Here is a 22,008-nt window from a genome sequence, read left to right on the forward strand (position 1 = left end):
AGGAAGACCTGGAGGACAGCCATTATCTCTCAGCCTAACCTACCTGATTATTGTAAGGATAAAGAGGATGGGAGGGGGGAAAAAATGTATATTGGCTGAGCTCCTCGGAAGAAAAGTGGTATAAATTGTAATAAATACTGTTGTGATTGGAAGCTGTTTCAAGGGTTCTTGATGAGGTAGGACACAAATGTATTAAATAAATGAGTTTATTTTTATTGGGGCAAAGCCTTCATAGAGCCTGTTTCATCAAGTGGAGAGCCAGTGTGGTGTAGTGGCGAGAGTGTTGGACTGGAAGCCGGGAGATCCGGGTTCTAGTCCCCACTCGGCCATGGAAGCTCACTGGGTGACTTTGGGCCAGTTACAGACTCTCAGCCCAAACTACCTCACAGGGTTGTTGTTGTGAGGATAAAATGAAGAGGAGGAGGATTATGTACGCCGCCTTGAGTTTCTTAAAGAGGAAAAATGGCAGGATATGAATGAATGAATGAATGAGTGCATGAAATGCTGCCTTGTTAGCAGGTATAAAATGTTTATAAACAAGTAGGGCTAAAAGGCCATAAAATGCACATGGTAGCAGCTGGTCTGTCACTTTTCTATGGAGAGCCCAAATGTGTACAAGATAAGAAGAGAGTCAACTTGTTTATTCTGTACCCTCATAGAATCATAGAATAGTAGGGTTGGAAGGGGCCTACTAGGCCATCCAACCCCCTGCTCAATGCAGGAATCCAAGTCAGAGCATCCCTGACAGATGACTGTCCAGCTTCATCTTGAATGCCTCCAATGTGGGAGAGCCCACTACCTCCTTAGGTAATTGGTTCCATTGTCGTATCGCTCTAACTGTCAGGAAGTTTTTCCTGATGTTCAGCCGGAATTTGGCTTCCTGTAACTTGAGCCCATGATTCCGTGTCCTGCACTCTGGGATGATCGAGAAGAGATCCTGGCCTTCCTCTCTGTGACAACCTTTCAAGTACTTGAAGAGCGCTATCATATCTCCCCTCAGTCTTCTCAAGGCTAAACATGCCCAGTTCCTTCAGTCTCTCTTCATAGGGCTTTGTTTCCAGTCCCCTGATCATCTTTGTTGCCCTCCTCTGAACCCTGTCCACTTTGTCTGCATCCTTCTTAAAATGTGGTGCCCAGAACTGGACACAGTACTCCAGATGAAGCCTAACCAGTGCTGAGCAGAGGGGAACTAGTACTTCCAAGGATTTGGAAGCTATGCTTCTATTAATGCGGCCCAAAATAGCATTGGCCTTTTTTGCAGCCACATCACCTTGTTGCCTCATATTCAGCTTGTGATCAACAACAATTCCAAGATCCTTCTCGTTTGTGGTGTTGTTGAGCCAAGTATTCCCCATCTTGTAACTGTGCATTTGGTTTCTTTTCCCTAGGTGTAGAACTTGGCATTTATCCCTATGAAATGTCATTCTGTTGTTTTCTGCCCAGCGCTCCAGTCTATCCAGATCACTTTGAATTTTGTTTCTGTCTTCCAGGGTATTAGCTATCCCACCCAATTTTGTGTCATCTGCAGATTTGATCAGCATTCCCTGCACCTCCTCCTCCAAGTCATTAATACAAATGTTGAAGAGCAGTGGGCCCAGGACTGAGCCCTGCAGTACCCTACTTGTTACATCTCCCCAGTTTGAGAAGGTCCCATTGATAAGCACTCTTTGAGTCCGATTCTGTAGCCAACTGTGGATCCACCAGATCGTTGTTTCATCTAGCCCTCTTTGAGCTAGTTTGCTCATCAGGATATCATGGGGCACTTTGTCGAAAGCTTTGCTGAAGTCGAGGTATCTGATGTCTACAGCATTCCCACGGTCCACAAGGGAGGTGACTTGATCAAAAAATGAGATCAGATTAGTCTGGCAGGATTTGTTCTTGACAAATCCATGTTGGCTTCGAGTAATCACTGCATTGTTTTCAAGGTGCTTCCAGATGGAACCTTGTTTGTATATACCCTGTTTGTTGGTGTATATATTTGATTAGATTCTGTGGGTAACACTGCATCTGACACTATCAGCTCAAGTCAATGAGAGCTTATGCCACACTAAATTTGATTCTCTTGAAAGTACCACAAGACACTTCATTGCATTTGATACAACACATTACTATGGCTACCTCTCTGGAATAATTACGCAGGAAGTTGGGATGGTGTTTGAGATTATGTAGTCAGTCCTTCTTAGGGGCAGCTACTACATTTTTCCTTCACCTCAGATAATATGCAAAGTAATAAGTGAGAAAGGAACAAGGGAAGCATTTTGCTCTCAGAGGCAAAACAGGAGGGAGAATTAAGCCGACCTTCTGAGCCATTGTAAGGTCGTTCTTCCCGTTGTTTCTTTATCACCGTGTAAAGCCCACATGTCAGGTTAAAGTAGTGATAACACATTATTCTGTAACCTTGTGTATATATAATCTGACTTCCAAATTAGAGAATATATTTTCCATATTGCAGTATAGATCTTAAATACTCTTAATGAGGATTGTATGAGTGAAATGTAGGTGGTTCTTCATGGTATTGTGCAAACACACACCTCTGGGATCTGCTTATGCATTGCAACAACTCAGAAACTCCTAGAGCTATAAAAGGCAAGAGCAGACATTGTACCCCCTTGAGGGAGAAGTCTCCAGGGTATATGCCTGCCTCAGGGTGCAGGAAACACCTTCCTGTTCAGTTCTCTTTGGACGGCTGCTGGAGCAGCAGCATTAGGCAATGTTCTCTTTGCTAGACTATGGGCAGTGGAAGCTGGTGGCTCCAATTTTGGTGGGGTTGTAAATCCTTTCTAGGTTTTAGTCAGAACTAGCCAGTCCACTAAAGGAGCTATCCAAGGCGCTGAACCCCATCACCCAAATAGGTCCAGCACCATGAATAATAGCTCATTTATAGTTCTGGTTGGTTCTGACTGAAACCCAGAATGGATTTACACCTCCACTGAAATCAGAGCTGACAGCCTCCACTGCCTATGAGGGTGTGGTGGGGTTGATAAGAGTTCTCTGCAATGCTTTTGTGATTTCTTCAGACTTTGACTGAAGCAGGTAAAATGTGAAGTGTACTCACTCTTGGATAACAGGAGTTCACAATTCATGCTTCCCAGTATTCAAGGATCATTTTTGCATAGTAGCGCAACTTCCATATCATCTCAAATATGTCACATGCGTATAAAATATGCACCAGGACTGAATGAGAAGCAAGTGAAATACACATATTAAGTAAGCAGGGGGGGGGGGGAATGTTTTTATAAAAGCTTACTCACAACGCTCCCCCCCCCCCCCGAGTCTCTCCACTTTCAATGCTGCTTCTGGCTCCTTAGTGGCAAGAACTTCAGTATTTCCTATCCACCCTTACCGCCCCGTGTCACTGACTGGCTTTTCCAGTTGGTCACTTCAGCACTTGTGCCCACAAGCCAAGTCTTAGTAATGGCTGTCCCTGTTTCTTTAAAACTACAGGGCACAGTTTCCACAGTTCACCAGATTGTATCACTGAGTTTTGCTAAGCTTTTAACTCATTTGAGCAGAAAATTATGTGCATTCTTAGCTGCTTCCTTTTAAAGCAGCATGTTCTCTAAATGTAAATAGCAAAATGCTTCCATGGAAATTACTGGAATATTTTTGAGAAGAGTATGTATATATGGCCGATAATTCTAGTGAAAAGCAAAGCTGAATAGCCCATTAATACTCAATTATGAACAAATGGGAATTGTCTTGAATCCAGATGCAATGCTTTTTCAATATGAAAGCTGTTCTGCTAATATATTAGAGCTAAACTTTAGTGATGCAGAGAACTGACAGCAGTGCAGTAATACTGCTACAAAGATGAAAGCATGGATATGCTAGTCACTTCATATATGCTGATGTCCTAACAATTCAAATTTCTGGACGCATCCCTTTTCATAGATTCATGGATTTATATCAAGTTTCCTGACATGGCCACCATAATTCTACCTAGGGTGTGATGATGGACTCCCTTCCTTATTCCCTACACCCAGAGAGTGGCAGCTTGATGCACTCCAGATGTGTTGTACTACAACTCCCATAATCCTCGACCACTGACCATGTTTGCTGGGGCTTATGGGAGTTGTAGTCCAAACAGTTTTGTGACTGACTGTCAGGAGCACCCTAGCTGCCTCTTGCAGTCCCCTCCATTAGCCAACTCAGGACTCAGACGACGAGGATTCTTTCCAAGGCTTTATTCCTTTATTACTTTATGACTCTTTCAGATACTAATCACTAGCGACTAAGCAAGGAACAGCACTGGGAAAAGATAGCAGAGTAGCCTAAGCTCCAGGTAAGGCAGTTGGTCCCCATTTGAAGGGGAACCACAGGAAGACTCTGAACTTATGGACTATGGAGAGATCCTCCCTCTTTCCCTTGGGTCCTCGGGACGCGACCGTTGTTTTAGCGCCAAACGAGCGGAGCGCCTCCTTTCGGCGCCCTCCATCTGTGGTCGCTCCCTGCATCTGCGCCAAGCGTCCAGCAAGCCCCCCTCCAGCGCTCTCTCACTGCCAGGGTCACTATCTCTCCCAGGAATGCTGGCAGGAGGAATCTCTGCCAGCTGCTGTGCTTGTGAGAGATGAGCGAGCTCCTCTCCCACGGATTGCTGTTCTTCCTCAGAATCAGAACTGCTCTGGGGCTCTATGGGCTCAGTTTCCACCCTGATACTGACTGCTCTAGCTTCCCAACTGGGAATACCTACTAGGACTCTCCTTTTTACTTCCTGTAAACTTGCTGTTCCTTCTACATCACTCCCCAGACTGATGTAGAAGGAACTATTCCTGTGTTTTTACTGCATTTTGTGACTTTGTGTCTCTGGCAGCAAAGACAGGAGCAGTGCTCAGGGCTTCCAGTTTATCAGATGTTAATATCTGTTGTCATTTGGCCCCTGAATACAGACTCCCCAGATGGCTATCCTCCAGCTTTGCTTTCGGAGGAAGGCTGTTGAGCAAGCAGGTGCCTTCCATCTTTAAGCATACCTGTGTAGCATTCATTTCCTGGAATACTGAAGGTCTGGCTTTTGGTCTGGGAATGGCATTAGAACTGTGCTTTGCCTTACAAAACCATAAACAGATTGAAGCCTCAGACCTTGCAGACCCCTTTTCCCCTTGTGTCCTTATCACAGCCTTGAGGATTGTGACTTTGAATATCAACCAAGAGGGCCTTCTTGATCTACATGCACCAAGTTCAAACAGCGAGGATATGGAGGACATCATTCTTGGTGGCTATCCCACATCTGTGCATCTCCTTTCCTCTAGAGAGGGCACATTGAATCCTGAATAACCTTGTGGAGGCACTGCAGGACAACCTCCCCAACTTGGCACCCCCCAGAAGTTTTGGACTAAAACTCCCAGCATTCCTGACCATTGGCTGTGCTGGCTGGGGCTAATGGGAGTAGAAGTCCAAAATTTCTGAAGCGTACTGGGTTAGGGAAGGCTGCTGTAAGACCTTGTTTGGACTGGCATTTAATAACTGTGGTAGCATTTAACTGGGGTTAAGGTGGTCTGGAGTAATTTTCTTATTTTTTTAATTGAGCATTTTTTTTGTTGACCATATAATGTGGTGTATTGGAATAATCACCACCTTGAGCCACCAGGGATGGGGTAGGATAGGAATATAAATGAAACATAATTGCCTTGTTGACAGGTTTATAAATGAAATTTAATTCCTTTGTTTAAATGTTTACTTCTTCAAATTTTAAGTAAGCTTTTAGGCTTACAGTGAAGGTGATAAATCTGATGCACTTATCTTGATAGGTAGACAAGTAATCTGTGGTCCTCACTATGACCCCCAATCCTTTAAAAATGTCATTAAATACAGTTAATACAGTTAAATGTCATTAAATACAGTTTACATATTCTCTGGCAAGCCGTGATGCAAGCCAGTGTGCTGTAGTGGTTAGAATGTTGGAATGGGACTGAGGAGACCCAGGTTCAAGTCCCCACTCAGCCATGAAATTCCTTGGGTGACTTTGGGCCAGTCAATGACTGTCAGTTTAACCTGGCCACAGCATTTTGTGAGGATAAAATGGAGAGGAAGACAATCATGTACAGCTCCTTGGAGGAAAAGTCGAGATACAAGTGTAACAAATAAAACATAAGCAGAGAGGAAAGGTGTTCCTTGACTGAAGATGGTAAGGAACAAATTCCCTATTGTCGTAAACTGCCCAGAGAGCTCCGGCTGTAGGGCTGTATAGAAATGAAAACAACAACAACATCTGCCCAGTATCAACATAGGGATAAATAGCATTTAGCATACCTGTGGATATTGACTAACAATAAAAGCTCTGAAGCAAGAACAAATCTGTAGAGTAGTTTGATCACTATGAGCAGATTCACCCCAGCTTGACTTAGAATTGAGCTGTCATCCCCATCCACCCCTCCAAGCTCTTTGGAAACAGCTCTTTTTTTCTGAGCCCAATTCTAAGTTCATAGAATCATAAAACAGTAGGGTTGGAAGGGGCCTATAAGACCATTGAGTCCAACCCCTGCTCAATGCAAAATCCAAGTCAAAGCATCCCTGACCAAATGGCTGTCCAGCGTCATCTTGGATGCTTCCAGTGTGGGAGAGCCCACCCTTACCTCCCTAGGTAAGAGCCCTAGGTAATTGGTTCCATTGTCGTATTGCTCTAACAGTCAGGAAGTTTTCCCTGATGTTCAGCTGGAATCTGGCTTCCTGTCACTTGAGCCCACTATTCCGTGTCCTGCACTCTGGGATGATCGAGAAGAGATCCTGTCCTTCCTCTCTGTGACAGCCTTTGATCATGCTGTGTATGTAGATAGATGACAAAGATTCACATAGGGCTGGTTTGCACATCACATTAAGCCATGCTGAGAATAAGCCACAGTGGGTTGGTTGTTCACTCACCAACCCACATTACTCCCGACAGGCAATCAGGTGCTCTGCAGATTGCCATGGTTTTTTCCCCTTATTCCTCCCACCTGCTCCCAGCACGTATCCCAGGAGCCCTAGCAGCAGCTTCGCTACGTCAGCGTCCTTTTTACTATTGGTACGCTGTGTGTGCTGGACTTGTTTTGCTTTTGCTGGCTCCAGAGGGAAACTTTTCCGCCCCGTCCCCCCTCTGTCAGATTGCTACCTGCAAAGACTTTTATGAGAAATAAGACTTAAACCAATCATGTGTGTGTTTTAAAAGCCTTTTGCTGCACCTGCTGGAGAAGTGGCTTTCGTTCACCTTCCTCCTCCTTCTCTTTCTCTGTCCTCCACCTGCAAAGAGTTTTCTGAGCGGTAAGAGTAGAAGCCTCTCCACCCCCCAAGCATGTGATTTCTCTCTCTTTTTAAGCTTTTGGGTGCCCTTCAGTTCTTAAAAAAAGCCTCCTTGGCTGCCCCTCCCAGCCGGGACGAGCAAGGTCCCTCTGGCTAGCGGAGCTATGTGTGTATGCGTGATTGACTTACCTCTGGCTACTGCCACCCTGCTCCCTCTTCTTTTGTCAGTGCCCTTTGCCTGCTCCTCCTCCTCCAGTTCCACACTTCAAATGACAGTAAGCGGCTTTTCCCCCTGGAGACACCAGAGGAGATGCGCTTCTTCCTAGCGGAGCTACGTGTGTATGTATGATTGACTTACCTCTGGGTAAGCAAGATCCTCCCCAATTTGGAATCATGGCAATTGGGGGGGGGATTTAAACTTTCCCTCCTTGTCTTCATGCCGACCCCCCCTTCAGCAGTGGGTTAAAAAGGGAGGAAAGTCCGAAAACATGCAGTGGTGGGGAATTTTGGCATGAAAACAGGAGGAGGAAAGCTTAAATCCTCCCCCCTCCTGAATTACCGTGGTCCCAAATTGGGACCATGTGTGCTTATGCAGAGGTAAGTCTATCACGCATACACACAGATCTATGCTAGGAAGAGGAATGTTGCTCGTCCCCAGCTGTGAGGAGTAGCCAAGGAGGGTTTTTTTTAAAAGTGTTAAAGAAAAAGTAAATACAACCCTCAGCCACCTTGTCATAAAAAGTAAACCCCTCCCCACCCGCTCTGCTCCACTCTCCACTCCAAAGATGTGGCATATGTATGTCAATGCAGGTACTTCGCAAGGCAAGAAAGGGGTGGGGGGGAGAATCTCATCACAGTAGGATTATAGATGGGTTGTGCTGCAAAGGCCCCTGGGATTTGTGCTGGGAGCAGGCAGGAGGAGAAAGGGGGAAACAAGCCCATGGCAAGCCAGTGAGCACCTGATCCTGTGTTGGCGGCAGCATGGCTTAAAGCCATTAACCCCCCCAACTGGGCTTGTTTTCAGTGTGGCTTATCTTGACAGGCGAACTGTCCCATTGGCTCCTACTTCCACGCAGTATTGTGAAATACACTACAAGGGGTGTCCCTGCTGTAATCAACTGCTCCTAAGTGCTTCTGCCACTTGGTTTTCTGAGTTTCTGATATCGAGGTTGTGGCGCAGGGAGGATTTCAACCAATAGGGCTCAATTTGACCCTCTTACATTTCAAATTCTTGTAATAACAGTAGACTGAAGGTACGAATTCTGTTCTGCCCCATATTTATCCCCTTTCATAGCATTCATTATTGTTTCTACCTTAATTGAGCAATGTGGGAGTTCAGAATTCTCAGTTCTAGCCAAGGATTGCAATACTAGAGCTGTGTGATTTCCTTGTTGCTGTGCTATAATTTCTAGAATGGCAGCAATTTATTCAGCCCCTTCCTTTCCTACTGTGACCCATGTGCTCCAGCCCTTCTTCCTTAAAATTTTCTTTCACAAAGAAAAGGTGCTCAATTAACAGACAATAAAGACCCTTACTTTGTTTGTCTCCTGTTACATGTTGCATCAGTCATTTTGGCATTTTAAGCTGTCTGAACGTATAAACAAAGTCTTGTCAGCACTGAATAAATAACCGTAATGATGGAAAAATTCAAAGACTGCAGTGTCATTCATAAGTTTTAAATCTTCAGTTTGTTTTGCAACATTAAGGAAGGCCCTGTGCTTAATGTAGCTCATGGGATTTGTCTTAACTCGTGTAGGCCGCATGACACCTTTATGAAGGAAATACTTGTAAAGGAAAGTGTAATGTTTTCATTTGTTCTATGAAAATCTTAACATTTTATAAACGTTGTGCTTTGGCAGATAGTGTTTTGAACTGAATAATATATTACCCTATGCAAAATCTTCCAGAAATGAACAAGAACAAAGCTTCAAATTTATATTACAAATACATTTAGTGTATCTTGAGTTTATTTTAATCTACAGGTGCACATGAAACAAAAGTGAGCAGAAAAAAAATGAGGCTGGAATATATTAAAAACTTTATTGTAGAATATCAAAAGTGCAACAGGTTTTAGCTAGTGCCTTCTTGAGACTGGAAAGTTTGCTCCAAGAGCAGTCCTTCCTGAGACAGAATATACCTTTTTGATATATTCTAAGAATTATTTTTTGTCCCCAAAGAACGCATTGGCTGAAACACATCAGGCATTTTTATATTCTACAGTAACGTTTTGCATATAAAAACATAAGAACAGCCATGCTGGATCAGACCAAGGGTTCATCTAGTCCAGCAATCTGTTCACGTAGTGACCAACTGCCTCTGGGGAAACCCCCAGTAACAGTGAACAGCATCCTATAATCCAGCACCATTATGAGGCCTTGTCTTTTTATCTTTTCTTTTGGTGCCACCTCCTTTTTTTTGCATCAGTGAAACAAAGGCTGATGTACACAAGTATGCTGTGATTGGTGTCCACTTAAAATGCCACTGCATGGAGGCTGTTCCACATAGTGAACCCCCATTGTATGCAACAGCTTGCTATGCAGATTTGCCATTTGAATGAAGAGTAGTCCCTGGTGACACAACCATCTAGAAGTGGCCAGATGACAGACGTTATTGCCAGATAATTCGTAGTCCACTTTTCCCAGAAGAAGGAGAAACTTATAATACATTATAAAAACCCAGCACAGCTCTGTTTGTGTTATGAACAAAAGATGCGTGTAGTCCTCATTTATATATGTATGACATTTATTTTCAATATAAACTTAGTTTCTAGTTGGTATCTGATACTAGAATCCATTTTCCATCAAAGAAGACTGAGTCATTTGGAGCAGGGACCCAAATCCTCTTATCTGGACCCATATTGATATATGTGCAATATAGGACGAAGTACTTGGGTTTCCTTTTGTTCTGCATTTTAGGGGGGATGCTTTCCTTTTGTCTTTCTCTGCTGGAGCCAGCTACCACTGCACCTTGGGTACTTCCCTTGCTCACCCAACAGAAGGCAGGCTTTTACAAAAGATTGTGGGAAGGTTAGGCTAAAGATGACTCCTTGTGTTGTTGTCAAGTCAGTTTCCCTGAAAAGCCCTGAGCAGATATTATATTAGCACAAAAGAAGGTAAATATCAATTTACTGTGTAAGAAAACCTCCAGATAGTGCATCACTTTGACCATGAGGTCTAGGTTTAGAGGAAAATTGGGTCTCTTATGAAACTAATATGCATCCTTAAAAAAAGTACACGAGCAGGCCATCTGGTTTCCTTTTTCCTCATCACACAGTGGCTACATTCAGATGATAGTCCATAGCTTCATAAACCATAGTTTATGAAACCATGGCAGCATACTCCTCACTCATCCCTTCCCTTCTCTCCTCTTGTTGCGCACCATCTTCAGCCCAGAGCTTGCATTAAGCCAGAGTTCCCCATTACCTCTGAATCAGGGGAAATCTGCCTTAATGTCAGTTAACAAACCTGTAATAATAAGCTAGGCAGCCTCCTTTGTTCCTAGGCATGGCTGTTACTCCTGTTTTCCGAAGCCAAAAGGAGTCTTGCAGATTAGAATTCAGTTCTCCATACTCTGTGTCAAATTTAGGTGCCAAACATGATATCTACCAAGAAATAAGAGACGTTCCACAGCACAGTGTCTCCAGTCACAATTTTTTCTTGCAGTTTTTGCTGATCAGCTGAAGTTTAGGACAATTCTGCTGTTTGCATGAACAAAGAGCTAGTGTTTTTTTAATCATTAAATTTTAATGAGAAACAGTTTGAGCAGTGTGTGCAGAGTTCCTGAGTCAGTATTTCTAAAATATGTTGTTGCTGAAGGACTTGGCTCATCTTCAGATATATGTAATTGCAAAGGGATGGCTTATCCTGTAAGCGTGTGTGCCCCACCTAGGGGCAAGAATTTGGAAATTCATTTGTAGTAGGTAACACCCAGGCAGAAAGACACTATCTTACCTAGTCTTTTTCAGTTGCATGCCTTTTAATTCCACTGAAAAGCAATTTCTGTGTTAAGATAAACAAAGGACTTCCCCTAGATGTAAAATGACCAACTAGGTGGTCATCCAGTCTTCTGCCAGAAATCCTACTCAAAACTCGCCTTGTTAAGGCAATGCACCCTCCTTCTTCACTGATTGGCATCCTTGGTTATGCATTTGGAAATGACCTCCAAAGGCCATCCAGTCATTCTTCCTGCCTCAGGGATTGAAATTTATTAGCAAACCACTCCATTCCACTAAGAGCCCTTTTAGTGCTCCATAGCTTTTTTAAACAACAACAACAACAACAAAATTGGCACCTTTAGCACCAATCTTTTTTGTAAATTTGTTTTTTCTGCCACTGTCAAATTGGGGGGGGGGGCTGCATGTTGCCCACCCCTGCTCTAAACTAATCCAGTCAAGCAGCTGTTTAGCATGTTACTAAAGATCTCTAAAGCTGGAGAGTGTAACGTTCCTATCTCTGGGTTATTCTTTCCCCGATTTCTACATTCTTGAAACTGGAAACCCTGCCTCATCTGCCTCAGCTTTGGCCAGTTGCCCACACTGAATCCCAGTGCTTCAGCCCTTTTATCTTGTGTCCAGGAGACACCCACTGGGTTAACTGGTTTCCTTCAACTGATATAGGTGTAGTAGCAGGAAAATAGATTTTGTTATTTGGTAGTGTTAACAAACCAAGGTGACATATGGAATTTATATAAATAATAAAACAAATAAACATTTATTATATACAAGAAGGTATATAGACATTATTATTAAATATCTTATTCTTAGCCCTATCCTACCTACCTACTCCTTCTAAAACCACCACCTAATCTCTTATCCCTTGATGTTTATTAGCTGAATCCCTAAACCCTATCTGATCATTAAACTGTTAAGACTCCTCATTTTAAACCCCTTAGAATTCTCCTCACTCACACCTCTCCCACTGTCACTCACGTACCAACATTCCATTAACCCTAACTTACCTGGATAAAATCCTACAACCCAAAATACAAAACATTTACACGACTATGCATATGTTACAGAGTGCATCCAGCGGTCTGGAAGTTTCAGATCTATTAGCATGGTGTGGACAACCTGATTATCACCAGTGTGTTACCTCTATTTTGCAATAACTAGATGGGTAGTTATGATTATATTGGACTTATGCTATATTTGCCATTTTATTGCAAGTTTAAAAACAGCTATTCTTATTGTGGGTCTGAATTTGCAATCAGCATTCTTCTAGTAATAAAAAGATTTGCTTAAAAAATTACCATGGCCATGATCCATAGATGCATGGGTAGAGCATATATTTTTACATACCCAGAGCAGTTATTCTGATATATTCCCTATGCTTCCCCATGCCAAATTGCTGTTTAAGTTCCTCAGAGTTTAAAAGGCCGTTTGGCACAAGACTTCCAATATTCAGCAACACTGCTGAACCCAAGGCAGAGAATTTTATCTCTGCCATTTTGAGACATTTTCTGTTGTTACACCACTTTGCATAGGCAAAATCTGGAGCATTTACAAGGTCATGTTTCTCTTCTAAATACGTTATACAGCAATGCTTTTCTTTTAGTGATACCTAATGAGCTACCTTATTGCCCTTAATGTCAGGGTGCCATGCATTTTGTGAGGAAAAAAGGAAAGGTTCCTCCTGTGCAAGCACCGCGTCATTGCTGACTCCTAGAGGGATGCTGCTTTTGCTGACTTTTTCATGGCAGACTATAGTGGGGTGGTTCGCCATCGCCTTCCCCAGTCGTGACTACCTTTCCCCCAGCAAGCTGGGTACTCATTTTACTGACCTTGGAAGGATGGAAGGCTGAGTCGACCTGAACCGGCTACCTGGGACCCAGCTTCCGCCATGAGAGTTGAAGGCATATGGGAAGCCATTTCAGTTTTCATCTGCTTGCTTTTTCATCTTCTTCCTAGACTGTTTACATCCTTTTACTATTGTAGATAATTCTATGCCTTTTCAGATCTCCTCTGAATATTATTTTGTTGACATAAATGCACTCTCCTGATTCTAGAAGCAAAACATAAATATCCTGAGGTAGCATTTTACCTAAGCAGAGCCTGAGATAAGATTATGGCATAAGCACAAAATTTGCTAACTTCCTTTACACAAAAAACACAGGTAAAAAGGTGGAGGTTCGTTGCAATCCCTTCATATTTATCAATCATAACTTGTCATTGGTAAGTTAAGCATATTTTATTTTTTATTTTTTGTCCTTAAAAAAATCTCTCTGTTCTCGCAAGGAGAGGAAGGCACCTGCTGTGGTTTAGATGTAATAATACTTACATTCAGGAGCTGAGAGGTGGGGGATAGCTGTTACAGACTGTTTTGGAACCTAAAGGTAAGCTGTGCCTGAATCAAAGATCAAACCCTTCGAGGAGTGTAATGCTTATTTCACTTACCCCAGTTTCTTTTCCCTCTCTTCTGAAGGTGCTCTTACAGAGTGCTATGATGAACTGGGAAACAGATACCAGCTTCCTGTCTACTGCCTTGCCCCACCTATCAACATGATAGAAGAGAAGGGTGACCTAGAGACTCTGGACATTCCTGATCCACCACCTAACTCCGGTCATGAATGCCAGCTTCGTTTACGCCTCTCAACAGGCAAAGACCTCAAACTTGTGGTCCGTAGTATGGACACTGTATATCACATGAAGAGAAGACTGCACACAGTAGAGGGTGTGGAGCCCAGCAGTCAGCGGTGGTTTTTTTCAGGCAGGCCACTGGCAGACAAAATGAAACTGGAGGAGCTGAAAATACCAAGGGACTATGTGGTGCAAGTCATTGTGAGCCAGCCCTTAACAAGCCCCACCCCGGTGGAGAACTGACTTTGCCTGTATGCCTCTTCTTTCTTTTTCCTGCTCTTCTGTCATGTGGGAAGTTTTTCACTATTTTCATACTCCCCTGTTAATGGATTGGTTCCAAGTAATGACCAGCAAAAATTCCATCTGTGATGGAGCTTTAAGGGAAAACACACACACACACACACTCCTAAACTACCCCTGAAGACTTCGCTCAATTTAGTATTTCTTAACACCACAGTAAAAAACTCCTAACAAAGTCAACGGGAAAAATGTACGAGAGAGAGAGACTGGGCCTGCAGTTTAAGGAAGATAAAGATAAAGCAGTATTTTGAACTGTAAGTGAAGTATTGATCCATGAACAGCAAAAGCACTTTTTTAAAGGATTAAACCAAATTGAAGTATTTCATGAAATCAGCATCACTTACAGTTCAGCCAGTCAGTGCAGCTGGACTGGTAAATCTAGTGCGCTGTGATATTTGGAGGGATTGTTTCTGTTATGGTTTTGCTTACTGGCTCAGTAAGGCTGCTACTTAAAGGGGGATGGTGAAGGGTCTGGGATAGGCTCGGAGGTGCACTCTGATAATAGTATGATTGATCTCAAATTCAGGTTTTGGAAACAGGTTATGGTACATTCCAAGTTAGCAACAGAGTGTGATTTGTCATTGCTGGCTTCAGCGTGTGGTAAATTCTGCCTTCTGGGCAAAACAGGCAATAATTTAGTAAATCCATGCATTGTGTAGAATTGCTTGTGTACTGTAAAGCTCCTGGCTACAAGAAAACTTGTCCCATTATTTCCTGGCACCAAAAAATGGGCCACTGCTATGTCTAGTCAAAAACTGAATTATTGAAGGAACATTAGGCTGAGAGAAAAAAAAGGTACAGGATCTCTATCACTTAGTATGGTAGCCTATCTAATGATTGAACCCAAAATAGTGGCTTTAAAACCTCTTTAACCATAGCAGTAGCTATGAACAAATTTTAGGAGAAAAGCTCAGGAAGCTCTCGGGGTCATATACTTCTTTAGGTAAAAGGTGTGCAACTTACTTCACAGCATCTTGTTATTTCTTCCCACTGACTTTTATATTTACTTGCCAATTAACTAGTCCACATGCACACATAAACACATGCAATTAGAGAGAGAGATGGGAGGAAGGATTGAAAATATACTCTCTGGCAGATGAAGATATTGTAGTCTGTCTAATCACTTGATCTTTCCATTTCACCATTAGAGCTTTCAGTACATTTTGGGGAACTCTGCATTCCATGTATATTTGTGTTCCTTTCCCCAAATCCCTAGACGTTTTGATAAAGGTGTGGATTCAGTTGGCTTGTGAAAAGCAATGCACATCCCAGAAACTTTGAAGCAGGGTAGCATTTTTTAGGCAGTCTTTATTTTACCTGCCATGGCCTTAGTTACACGTGTTCACTTTCATGCATCTGACATGTCATTTATGTGGAGCCTCAGCGTGACCTTAGCAATATCATACAGCATTTTCCCTTCAGAATGTGAAAGCAAGCTATTCTTTAGAGGAGCAGGTGTATCCTTTTAAGAGTGCTCTGGGCAAAATTGCTAGTGGTCCTCCATAGAACAATAACCAGTTTAAATTTGGATGATTGACACTGATCAAATCTGTCAAAGCAATGTGCACCCTTTTAAAAGAAGTGCATCTATCTCTCTTTTTTTAGAGTCTCTGAACTTTTAATTACCATTGCTTCTCCCCATTGTTTTTGATGTGGCCCTGTTCCTGTTAGCATCACTATTATTAATTTTTCAGACAGCTTTCACTAACATTCTTCTGGCCAAGCACCAAATCTACTGGTCTATTTGCATGTGGCTGTCTTCTTTTCAAGTTTATCTGACGTAAACCATTCTGGTCCACTGAGAGTAGAGTCTAGGGTGGACATCTTCTCTTTGCAATGAGAAAAGATATAATACTGGAGGGAGCAATCCTATGGCCCCTAGACAGCACCTGAGAGGGCGATAGGATTTTTCAGATTCCTGGCTCCCCACCCCCTCGCAGCCAGTGTGGAGAGAACCACTTCACCTGCCTGTACAAGCTCGCAAATGTGAGCTTGTAAGGAGGGAAAGGGGGCATTCCCATAGATGGGGAGGTGACTGGGGAAGCAGGGATATGACCTCTCCCCAGCCTCCATCCCTCCCCCTCTCCAAAGCCTCTGAGTGACACACAAAAACGAAGATTACAAGTACCCAGGGCAGATCTAATAAGATTGCACCCTTAGCGTCCTATAACTAACCTAGCCTTACATGGATTATCTTGCTATGACAACTAAGAACTGGAATGATGAAACAAAGATTAGGTTTATAGGTTTTCAGTGTCAGCTAAATTAAAAGGGGGTTTAAAGGGGAAACAATGGGCTTTACCCCTGATTTTATTTATATATATATTGGGAGGCGGGGACCAGAGTTCACATTTGGAACCACTTGTCATATATGGACACAAGTATATTATTCTGTATCAGAACCACAGCACGCTTCTGGGCACTGTCTACTACTGACTGACCTTTTTGTGTAGTTTCAGGCCAGATAGTAATTAAAATGCCCTGACAGCAACATATAGCAAAAGAACGTCTGTTTTCTAGGTATTGACTAAGTCTCCCACTTTCCCTTGTAACCATGTTCACTTGCACTAATATTAGGAGCAAACACTTCATTAATGAAGTTCAAAATTATACAGATCCTGCATTTGTCACTAAGGGTGCATATTGACTAAAAAAAAAATGGCTTATTTAAGTCAGAAACTAAATGTGTTTCAAAATTTTCCAAAGCCAGCCCACATACCTTGGAGGTGAAAGGAGTATTAGAGAGCTTTCAAAGTTTTGTGCAGCAATCTTATTTGGGAAGTCTCCTAGATGTTCATCCATTTAGTCAGTACCTGCTACAGTTCCTTTGTCTTTCTGAATAAGAAACATGCAATGTATTTTGTGCAAGCCACAGCCACTACAAATCAGCAGAAGCATGTCTTGCAAAATAAAAGTATCTGGTGCTTTTTTTCTTTTTCTAAGACTGTTACAGAAAGGGACAAGAATAATTACAGCTGCTAAGAATTAATCAAGCTGTTTAGAATGTGTTCTCTAAGATAATTTAGAATGTTTTAAAACTATGTTGCTTGATGACAAAGACAGCTCAGGGGGTGGGGGGGCTCAGCAAGATGCCCTCCATTGAGCCACTCCTCATAGCACTGTTGCCTGAGTGGGGACAGGCAGTGGCTGGTCCTTGCTGTCATTGGCAGTCACCCACCCACCAGGAAGAACAGGGCTGGTAAGTGAGTGGCAGCAGTTGCCCCCTGCCATTGCTGCCATTCACTCATCCATAACAAGTGGCCAGGTAAGCAAGGAACAGCCACTTCCACCTGTCCTCTTCCTCTGTGTGGAGGATGGAGATTTGTCCAGTCATCTCTGTTGCCCAGAGATGGGCTGTCAGCTGCTGCCTGAGGATACCAACCTGTGGCGCTGGCCACGCTTGACTGAGTTTCAACAAGTATTTTAAATATTTGGCAAAGAAATTGGAAAGTAAGCAGCTGTAAAACACTCTGGAGGAATTAGACTGTTCTTAAAGAACATTTACAAGAGGATATTTGAATAGCTCCTCTCTTTCCTACCCCGCCCCCTAGATGGCTTTTATGAATGCGGTGAAAAGCTCTTCGTGACAGAATTGGGCTCATTCTTTAATGCAATGATCATCTCCTCTTCTCTGACAAATATTTATAAATCAGTGTGTGTGAAGGAATAAAAATGTGCATTTAGCTCGCACTTCTAAAGGTGATAATATGCAAATTGCCAGATACTGCTGCCCTGAAAAAAGGGAGCCCTACTCCCACTCTTGCAATTAGAATGGAATAGCTTGGAAGGAAAAATCAATTATGCCTATACTGGCAGAAAAGATTCAGCTAACAGTAATGAAGGACCAATTTTGAACTTGTGTGTAAATGTATGTACATGATAAGCTGATATACCTCCTTCTTGCACTGATGGTAGGCACTCAAGGATTGTTGTCCTTTCATAAGCAAGGTGATCATTTTGTCACCTCTGGAGCTCTGGCTCTTTAAACAAAAATATCTCCTCAGGTATGAATAGTTTTTTTTTTATTTTGAATGGAAAGTGCATGCATCTCAGAGCAAACTGGGAGTCTGTTAAGTTTCTTGTTTCCTCCTCCTCTTTACTCCTCTTGAAAAAAATCATTTTAAGGGAGAACGTGATGGTAGGTTATGAATATGTCTTGTCACTGAGGACGTGCATCACGACCTTCACCCAGGAGTTAGAATGAGCAAGCCAGTGGTGGGTTTTCCTTGTTGTTAATCTCCAACCCCAAGCAATTTCCTTCATTACTTTAACAGAAGATCAATCTGAACAAGCACTGTTAAGTGCATTTAACGTTTATCAGTATGGAGACTGGAGTCTGACCCATTGCCAGCCCACCCTCTCCTGGTCTAGAAGCTGAGCCTCCCCCTCTCTCCTCTCCCTGCCCCAGTTGAGTGTATGTTAGGAGGTGTGCATTATAAAGATAGAACACTTGACTCTGAGCTATCAAGAGCAAACAAGCAAACAGTAACAGGACAGCTTTTATTACAGCTACAGTGAATGTCTGTGTCACTTCTGATTAACATTCTTCCTTTGCTAGTGAATTATATCTGCAAACATATGGTGGCAGCAGGTCTGTTTAGCAGAGAGCTTTGGTTTTCACACTTGTTATTGAAAAGGTGTCACTAGTACATGACCCAGAAGTAATGGAATGTCTGTAATCTGCTTGTCCTGGAATAGCTTGAAAGGCAAAAGGACAGTAGCACTGTTTGTACTGCACTGTGTAAAAAGAAAAAAGAAAGTGAATGAATGAACAGGAGTCAAATAATGCTCACTGTGTTTTATCCTATTCTGAAAAAGAAACACATTTTGGAATTCTGAAATTCCAAAACATTTGGAATTTTAATCCACTGTATTGGTATAAGCATCACATAATTTCACCATTCTATTAAAAAACTGTCTATGAAATTAAGAAAATGTTCATGTTAAAATCTGAGTTTATAATTCCCTTGATCTCTAAAGGGATGTTTTAGGGAAATTCTGTGTTGTGAAACTGCAGTGTTATAAACCGGGCTTTAAGAGTATCTTGATAGGAAAGATAGTATCACTTTTCTTAATACAATAGTTTCACAATCCATTTTACAAAAATCATCAGGATTCTTACTGATATGACAGAGCAATATATTCAGCTGTGGCACAATATTTGATAGAACAAGATGATAAATGTCACTGACAAGATGAGGAAGTGGCCCTGCATATTAAGTGCATTACCCCTTAGGGAGAAAATATAATAACAAAAATGTATCTGCCAGGCTAATGCAGTTCTGTGCTGTTTTAAGAAATCATTTTAGCATTGAAAGCATTGACATATTATCTCTTAATTTGTCTCCATCTTATTTTAAATTTGTTTGTTACAGTTAAGCATATCAGATGTCTGAAATTATCTGGTTCTCTAACAAAGAGCACTTCCCTGGTTTTCTTTACATGATTGTGTCTGCCTAGGCAGCATTTGCTTAAAACTATATGGGGGGGTGCGGTTTCTTCAGCTATCTGGCAATAATAATCCAACTTTGGTGTTCTTTACTTGCAACCTTTTCCCCAAATGTTAAATAAAACAACAATCTGTACCTAACAGTATGTAAATGGTGCAAAGAAATATGATGTATGGGAGAAATTGAACTGAATTTAGACAGACATAAACTGCCTTTCCAACATCATTTTATTCCAAAGCAAGGGAATATAAAACTACAACACTTGCAACTTATTTTGGCTAGTACTAATTTGGCTGATTTAAAAATAATTATATGTCCAAGTATTCTTAATTTAATTTGGCCTTTTTTTTTTTCCTCTTCCTTTTATTTGCTATGTAGACTCTGGTTCCATTTATAGGGAGCCCAGGATAACTAACCCCAGGGTTGTAACTCCCCCTTTGAGAGAGGAGTATATTGTGATGCATGTCAGCAAGCTTATTAGTACTAATAGTATGAAGGTGGGTTAGTGGTTTGGTTTTTGTTAAAAACAGTTCATTGCATTATGAGGTTTGAACCCCACTGATCTGACCCCATATGGCACTGGCAATCCATGAAGAAATGGATGAGGCTATGTATTAGATATTTCTGGATCTTGTGCAGATGATCTGTGGATCAAACCATGTTGTCAAATAGAAAATGCAAGCATGATCATTTCATTGGGGATACTAAGAATGCATCTGACTATTTAATTCCCCTTTTCCTGGCAATTGAATCCAGCCAAAGATGGGAGACAACTTAAAGGGTTATTGTTTCGTTTTCTTGAAAACACAATTTGCTGGGGCTTTAACTGAAATAATGAAATGGCCTTCTATTAAGGGCCTTACTGGTGCCTCTCTTCTCCATGTCCTGGGAATGTCTAGAAACTGGAGACAGCCTTTTGAGCAATGTCTACAATTGTGCACTAGGCAGCTGGAGGTGTGTAATGACACTCTTCTCTAATGTGATGAGCAAAGGACTTGGGTTCAATGTCCTATTTGCCTCATGGTAGTGGCTTCCAAAGATGGCTGGTACCATCAATTTGTATTTCTTGAATAAAATATCTTCTCTTTTCTGGTAAAACTTTTTTTGTACAGTGTTTGTTGTGTGCCATGTATCAAAGAAGCATTCATGTTACGTAGGTGGCTGGTAATTTGGTACTGATACAGAGAAACACAGTTTCAGTAGCTAAAACGGGAAGTCAAATGATGGGTATTACCATGATGTGACACTTTTTCCCTGTAACTTTTATGAAATTAAAGAACCTTCTACCTGTACACACGGGTTGTGTGAAACTTTTTTTACAGGCTCCTTCAGCCAAAGGACAAATCTTTATCCTGTCTGGAAATTCAGTGAACATTTGGTTAACCTTCTCAAGGTGCACTGTATATTTATGCTGTACCTCTGTTATGCTGACATTGCAGTAGTATGTGCAGACATTTAAAAATCTATAATAAAGCACAAGTCAGTTCTTTTTGAACACTTAAATGAAGTGAGGGTTTATAAGTGAAGCATCATGATTTCCTAAAAGTCAGAAATGTGCTGTATAGAGAATTCCATGTATTAAACAGGAAGGAAAAACAAAACACTTCTGGTTATTTTTCTGCTTTTAAAAATAAATTTGGTACTGGAAATGCCTTGCCTTGAAATACAAGCTCTGTTCTTTTTCTCTTAACCTGAAGCTAAACAGCAAAATGCCCCCTAAAAGTTGTCTTCCTATGAAATGAAGGGATGTTCCTATGATGCCCAAATGTTTGGGTATTTTGATTTACCATTTTGGGTAATGACCTGGATTCAGCCATGAACTCCTGCTGTTGCCTCTTTTGGGAGGAGGAGGGGTCCAGGGGACACTGTATTACACCTACGCTAAAGACCTGTATTTCTCAATATTTCCTATGGCCAGCTGTCTCTTACCCCAGAGGAGAGAGGAATCAAAATGGCATCAAAAAGTACCCAGGAAAACCCATCTCTGTCAGTGGGGCTGTAACTATAGCCCAAATCTGCAGTCAGTGTTTTATATTTGTTATGTGTGTAGCAGCCCTAAGAACACCTTACAGTGCCTTCCCTGGAAAAATCCTTACGGACACCAATGAATGGTGGCTATAGACTCTCCTTGAGGGCATGACGCCAGGGGCTGTCATTTGTGCAGTTTTCTCCTGCCTCTAAGTTACCACCCTCAACTTGACCAAATCTTCTGGAGGATTTGGACAAGTGAGGTGGGGCATGAAGAAGAAACAGGAGGAAGTAACTGGGATCCCAGCTGCAATCCTCTCCACTAGTTGACCAGGAAAGGCTGCACACATTGCCTTGGGCTCTAACCAAATCCAGCTCCCAAAATAGATCAAACTAGCACACACACCGTAGAAAATTGGGAGTACGGCAGAAGGCTGTGATGTATAGAAGGACCTCCTGAAAATAGGATAAGGTTTAAAAGATACCTCTCCCTCGGTCAGGCTG

At 42.1% G+C, this 22,008-nt stretch overlaps 1 protein-coding gene across 1 annotated transcript in view; it reads left to right on the forward strand.

Annotated features, from left to right (window-relative positions):
* The window catches only part of UBTD2 (ubiquitin domain containing 2), an 81,349-nt gene extending 60,152 nt beyond the window's left edge, over positions 1 to 21,197 (forward strand). Inside the window, exon 3 of the mRNA XM_084838687.1 lies at positions 13,632 to 21,197. Within this exon, the coding sequence (XP_084694813.1) occupies positions 13,632 to 14,029 (398 nt within the window). The 3' untranslated portion in view covers positions 14,030 to 21,197. The remainder of the gene's footprint in view (positions 1 to 13,631) is intronic.
* The last annotated feature ends 811 nt before the right edge of the window (positions 21,198 to 22,008 follow it).

Source organism: Heloderma suspectum, chromosome 2 (genome assembly GCF_057233095.1).
Source record: "Heloderma suspectum isolate Gila_16-S chromosome 2, 16-S_ref, whole genome shotgun sequence".
Taxonomy (NCBI): domain Eukaryota; kingdom Metazoa; phylum Chordata; class Lepidosauria; order Squamata; family Helodermatidae; genus Heloderma; species Heloderma suspectum.